At 40.8% G+C, this 6,612-nt stretch overlaps 1 protein-coding gene across 3 annotated transcripts in view; it reads right to left on the bottom strand.

Moving 5' to 3' along the window:
* Positions 1-2,392: 2,392 nt before the first annotated feature.
* atp8b3 (ATPase phospholipid transporting 8B3) overlaps positions 2,393-6,612 on the bottom strand; it is a 30,853-nt gene continuing 26,633 nt past the window's right edge. For 2 of the 3 annotated variants that reach the window (XM_044043664.1, XM_044043665.1), the window contains exons 25-29: positions 6,516-6,599; positions 6,210-6,434; positions 5,121-5,259; positions 4,814-4,944; positions 2,393-2,997 (exon numbers count right to left, since the gene is read on the bottom strand). In XM_044043664.1, the coding sequence (XP_043899599.1) occupies positions 2,794-2,997; positions 4,814-4,944; positions 5,121-5,259; positions 6,210-6,434; positions 6,516-6,599 (783 nt within the window). In that variant the 3' untranslated portion in view covers positions 2,393-2,793. The other variant, XM_044043666.1, reaches the window with a different exon arrangement.

The following is a 6,612-nucleotide window of genomic DNA, read 5'->3' as shown; positions in this document are numbered from 1 at the left end:
GGAGAGAAAACCTTTTACTCATCATTAGCTTTCTTCTGCCTTTACGTTTTCTTTTCTCTGAAAAAAAATGTTCACAGTTACTTTTGAAGGTTCCTGGGTGTGTTCAAGTGCTCCTGATGTTCTTAGAATATTAAAGACTAGCACCTCCTGTTGAAAAGGAGGTGTGCTTTTTCTTTTGTGCATGGATATTGTATAACTGTATAGAAACCAACAGGAATGACCTGTGATTTTGTGGGGAGGAGGATGGAAAGACTTGGGAGAGGGTGGAGAAAGGGTGGGGGATATTTTGGTTATCAAAACAAACAAAAAAAAAAGCGGGGTGGGAGGATTTGGGTTTTAGGCATTGGAGGGGTCCTTGTTTTTAGATTTTCCGTCACTGTTGGATTCACTGGTTGTGTGCATGTGTTGTTGCAACCCTTCCCCTTTCCCCAATGTTTCTTTGATGTATATAAATCCAGACAGTAGGGGGCAGTGTGTGCTGGGGGAGGTCAAACTCCTCTCTTACCAATCAATAGCATCCAATCTTCATTCCTCAGCTTGTGGTCCTCACTCGGGTCCTGAAATGTGTGTCTTGCTTTTCCAAAGACAGGCTGTTTATTTGGAGTTAATCAGAGGGACACACGCAGACCCGAGTGGCCTTGAAAATACCTGTGTGTCTGTCTACATGCTTTTCTTCAATCTGTGTATGTGTGTTCATTTGTACCTATGTGGAAGACAAAGTGTTTTCTTTTTTTAAAATGCTCCTTTACTATGGGTTGCAATATTTGTCATGCGAAAATTTGAAACCATTTCTTACTGACTGATCGACCAACCAACCACAGAACCACTGAGCAGCTGATTGTCCCGCCAGAAATGTCGCCAGCATTTACTGTCAAACAGCATATGTGTGTGTGTCATTTCACTGTGAGATGAATAGGTTGCCGGTGGGGCTGACGTGGACACCCCCAGTCACACTGTGCTCTCCCTCTTCTGTTACCTGTTAATCAATCAGAACCAAGTGTCTTTGTGATGGTAGAAGACAATCAGTTTCAAAACAAGAAAAAAGGTAGAGAGAGGGCAGGCCAGTGGGGAGGAGGAGGGGAGGACGCAAGAACAAAATCAAGGGAAAAGAGGTTGTCTGAACTGTGATGAGCTGTAGTGCCCGACTGCCAAATGACTGCCGTTCCATCTCCGACACATATTTGCCACGTCACCGCAGCCAAACTCCTCTTCAAATTACAAACTCTACATGACACACGAATGAAAAACATCTTAAATTCACTCCCTCATCATGTTGCTTTTCACCCTCCTGCCACCATGTAGTGCAATGCAGGAGAAGTACGATACAAAAGAAAGCTGTGGTGCAAAGACCACATTTCGCGTCACCTGCCATGATTTTCCTGCTAATCTAATGATGATGTAACCAACCGCGAGGAATAAAAATGGCTCCGGTTGGTGGCTTTTGCACAGAGAACTATGCAAACACCTGACCCCCCCAATCTTAATCGTTGCTGCTGGGTCAGAGTGTACAACCCTCAACCCCCCCCATCCTCAACATTTAGATGCTCATACTTGGACCTCCATGACCCCCCCCATCCTTTTCCACACGCCCAGTGCAGGCAGAGAAACCCCAGTCACTCAGGGTAAAATGTAGAGTGGCTCGGGGAAAGACGAGCACTACAGCAACCCATGTTTCACTAGACATGTTGTACAGCTTTACACTAACGCCCCAAACTGCCACTGACATCAAAATGGAGTCCATGTTGATATTTGCAAGCTGCTCCTCCCCACGCATGGCTCCATTTCCTCTACAGTGTTTGACTGTCTTTGTCCCCAGAGCCAAGGAAGGGCCACAATCAATGCAAAGACAGTAACATTGTACTTACTTGAGTTTACAAAGTCGTCTAGAGATGGTGGCTTATATTGCACTCAGACAGACAGCATGACAAACAGACACACAAACAGACACAGGCACATACTGGAGAAGGTGAGTCTGCCCTTTGAGAGTGTTTGCAAAAACCAAAGATGAAATCAGAGGTATGACAATCTGGCTACCAAACTATGTTCAGCTTTACGGGCTGCTCTACGGGTCCTGTGATTTAACAGCCCTGTGGACATTCCACCTATTGCACTTAAACACACACACACACACACACTTAACACATACACACACTCACCTCCACCCACACAGAAGCAAGGGATAAGCCCACTCACAACGTCTGGTCAGAAAACCTCTTTTCCCTCCTCCCACTGCAGAAGCCGGAGAGCCTGTGCAGGACTTTTAGTTTCACTCTAGTTGAGACTTTTGAGAAAGAAAAAAATCTGAGTAATAACTGTTACAGAAAAATAAAAACTTAAAAGGATAATATGGGTAAAAATTGCGTGTTTTGAAATAAATTAACAAATAAAACAATTGTAAAACAAAGCTGCGCTGTCAGTTTATTGAGTTTGTTTTGATCTTTGAAGGGAATCCCCTGTGACCCCAGCAGAGGGGAATTTGATTTTTACCACAAAGCTCCTACATACATCAAAGAGGCGATATTCACAGAGAGGAAAGCTGTACATAGTGTTTACATGTAAAGGTAATAAACTAGATTTGTGGAACATAATGTATTTTGTACATATTATTTTCTTTATTGGAAAATTGTAGCCATAGAAAAGAGCAATGGGTCCACAAAAACAGTACAAATGCAGACATATTGATAAGTCATGATTTCAATTCTACGTTGGAGACTAAATCTATATATTCTCACATTTTCCCCATTTAAAATTCATTCATTATTCACATTCCGTTCAAGGCATTACTATTGTCCTTCATGAGAGTTTGGCCTTGGTGGGGGAGATATTACATGTAGTCACCTTCTTATCCACTGGTGGATCTCTGCTGTGAATGTGGGTCGCAGAAGTGATGTGGCGTCCAGCTCCAGCGCCCTGAGAGATGGCAAAAGACGAGCGACCAAAGGATCCTCTGCTGAACTTTGACTTCAGCTCCACCGGCTGAGTGGACATGCTGTGGACCTACACATGACCAGGTGAGAGAGATTTTCACTGACCATTTGACCATCACACATGCTTCATACTTGAAATGATGGGTTGTGAATACATCAGCACAGTCAGCGTGTTACATGTAGCGCAGACAGTGACTGTTTAAAAAGGGAAATCACTGACACAGTTTTACACGGTGTTTTGCTGTAAATGGGGACAAGAGAAAAAAATGTGTTGTGCCCCAGTAAAGGTAAACCTATGAAAACAAAATGAGTGTACAATATAGTGTACAATGTTTAGACAGTTTCCCCTGCTGTCAGACATAATACACACTAGCTATATAGTTTATCCTGTCAGGATCAGAAGTGCATTGTGTCAAATCTCTTGGGATCTAATATTGCCCAGGCAGAGCAACAAGGATGACAGCTTTTATTTCATCAAGATAAAAAATAGCAGTGTTGCTCCAGATATTAGGACATGTGGGACAACAGCGCCTTTCAGACTGGGACAAACCCCTGCTGCCCTGACCTCCGACAGGAGGATCTTCTTTTATGAGATGACAACATTCCTCTGCTGTCCCTACTCAGCAAATGGCTTAAAGGGGCTATGGAGATTTGTTGATATTAGCAGACTCCACTGCTACGTAAACTGTAACTACAACTCACTCATTACTGCTACTCATTGCTTCAGTTACAGCCACTGATGTTTACCCTGAGACATATGGGTGCGAGTGCGTAAGTCAAAGGAGGTTATGGAATGGGGGAAAAACCATAAAGAAGCGCAAGAGGGCTGAAGCTGCTCGATGGACAGAGGTAGTGTGACAGAGTTTTATTTTCAAAAGCCTGACATTGCAAGGAAGGTAGAAAGATATTCAAACTTCTGTGATCAATAACATTTCAGCGACATGCAAGACATATTTTAAAATCATAGTGATGTAAACAACAAACTAGAACCTCATTTTCATCAAAAAGAGCCATCTTCTGTTTCATAAATGTCATAGTGGTAGTGTACATGATAATAGACCTTGATAATACACAATCAATGTAGTTTCTCCAGCTCCTTTTGATTAAAATTGGGTTGTAGCTTGTTGTCTCCATCACTATGATTTCAAAATACGTCTCGCTTACTACTTCTTGGCCACAAATGAGAGTTTTATCCCTCATGTCATGTCTGGGGCTTCATACATTTTTTATATCATGTTATGATCTTTTCATTCGTTGGCATTAAAATATTAAATAATGAAAAAACATCTCCCAATGGCTGGTGCATTTATAAAAACCAAAATATCATATAAAGAAAACCAAATTTAGTATGATATTGACTTGTATGGTATGAAGTCAAATTCTATATATGTCAGCATCCTACGACTGCAAGAACAGTTCAGTCTGTAATATGCTTAAAATGGTTATGTAACCATTGGTAACATCGGACTGAGGCAACTACATATAAATAAAAGGAGTTTTAATTACTCCACTCTTCCGTCATGTTTTCTCAGTAGACTACATGGCCTGTATATAAACAATGAGCCTACTTCCCACTTAATTTATGATGATCCTGAGGGTTTTAATGCTCTCATTCACTAGTTTTGGACTCTTTATCAATAGAATATGATGTCAATTTTGTAAATTATGCCATATTTTAGAGAAACCTAGATGATAAAGCATGGGGGATATGAGTGGACAGCAGTGTGATTGACAGCTGGTGGCATTGTTGCAGGTGATGTTTGTGAACTTGTGTTGGAAAAACTTGAACATGGCTTTCAGAATGAGAGTTGAGATTGTTATGAGTGATGTCACGACTGGTCGTCTCTTGGTGGACTATTACTTTTAGTTTAGTGCAGACATCTCACCTTGTGTGTGTTGTTGATGGTAAGGATGATATTGAGGCCATGAGCGGTCAAGGAGGGCAGAACAGCCACCCAGGCAGTGAGCAGAGCAGTGAGCCATACAACTGGGTCGAGGAAGGCCTTCTCAGACACACCTGAAGAAAATCAGAGAAAAGGGCAATTAAATTTGGCCAGATCCAAGATATTCTCCATTTAAATGAATAAATTCAGCAGTTGCTATAGTAACATGGGGAATAACATGGCCACAGCCAGGAACAATGCCACTCAGAAATGAATAATGGGTGTGTCTGTAGTGAGTGGAGCTGTATACCAACAAAGAAGAAGTCAATGGGAGAATTCTGAAACAAGCGTGAGCTTTGGAAGATCCTGGTAAAGATGAAGAACAGCAACACAGAGACGCACACAACTGAAAAATTGAACTTTGTCCAGTATCTCGTCACCAGAATAATCTGACACACACAAAGAGAGACACTGTAATTAGTGGAGCATAGTACAAGTGCATATATCTATCAGAAACAAAATGATTGGAGAAAAAAAACAGTGGTGTTATTATATGAAGCTGTGACACTAACAATGGAGGAGCTCCAATTACAAGTGACACATGCACATTATATTTAAACAACTAAATCATTTTTATTCTAATCTTCATTTTCAGTTGCTGCCACTGCCATTTATTGAGTTCTTAACTTTTTTCTTTTCTTTTCTCTGAATGTATGAATGGATAAGTGTTTGTCAATATGTGATGTGTCAGTCAAAGATGATGTAATATAACATCACAGTATGATGTAAATTGTTCATGACTCTCTGCTGTTTCCTCTTTCTTCTTGGTTTAGGCATCAGATTAATGTGGGTGAAGCTATTCTTCTTTATTTGAAAAGTAAGCGTCCTGTCTACTCTGTATGGTGGCCTGGAAGTGCAAAGAGTTATTACAAAAAGAGAAACACTTTTACTAACCCTGAGACAAACATATATTTTTGAAAACAAATTCACAAAACTTGGAATACTTTTACAAATCCCAATACAAATTCCTTGTCTTGGCAGTATGTATGTTAAATAGTATGGGTCTTACAGTCAAAAAAAACTAATAATTCATCATCACTTCCAGGTCACATTGACAAAATGTAGATTTGTTTCAAATTTGTCAATTTGTTTCAGGAATTATGATGATTGTTTGCACTGTAATTCTGGCTGCTGTAGAAACATGGCATATTTTTATTTTAAAGCAATTATAATAATATTCAAACACACTTATGGGTAGTATATACTTTTCTCTGCCAACAAACCCTCCTAAATGTTACACACTGTACATTTAAAGCAATTTGTTAATTGTGATATTCCTCGTTTGTGCAATGCCGTTTAATCATCTGGACACATTTTTAATGAAATACATGACCCTGACCTCAATCGTGGCAGTAAATGTTGCTGCCATGGAGACAGTGACGGCCATGGTCTGGTAGTCAAAGGCTGTGTCGTGGAAAACTCCATAAGGTATGAAGAAGAGAATAAGCGAGGCATAGAGAGCGTACACCAGCGACAAGGAAAGCATCAGAGGGCTGGAGAGCTCCCGTCTCTGGCCAGTCTTGTACAGCTCTGGATACTTCAGGCTGTTTTCTGCACTCGCATCCTATGAAGCAAAGAGCCAACTACATGGAGCATTATGACAGAAATCAATATTAAATCATAAGGCATTAAAAAGGTGAGATACCTGCTCAAAGAAGGCCATACACATAACTGGGTACGATGTATAGAGGGCTATGTAGAGAGAGATGAACCATGTCTCATACAGCCGCTACATGAAGGAA

The sequence above is a fragment of the Solea senegalensis genome, linkage group LG14 (genome assembly GCF_019176455.1).
Source record: "Solea senegalensis isolate Sse05_10M linkage group LG14, IFAPA_SoseM_1, whole genome shotgun sequence".
Classification (NCBI taxonomy): domain Eukaryota; kingdom Metazoa; phylum Chordata; class Actinopteri; order Pleuronectiformes; family Soleidae; genus Solea; species Solea senegalensis.
This window is presented reverse-complemented; position numbering and strand designations above follow the sequence as displayed.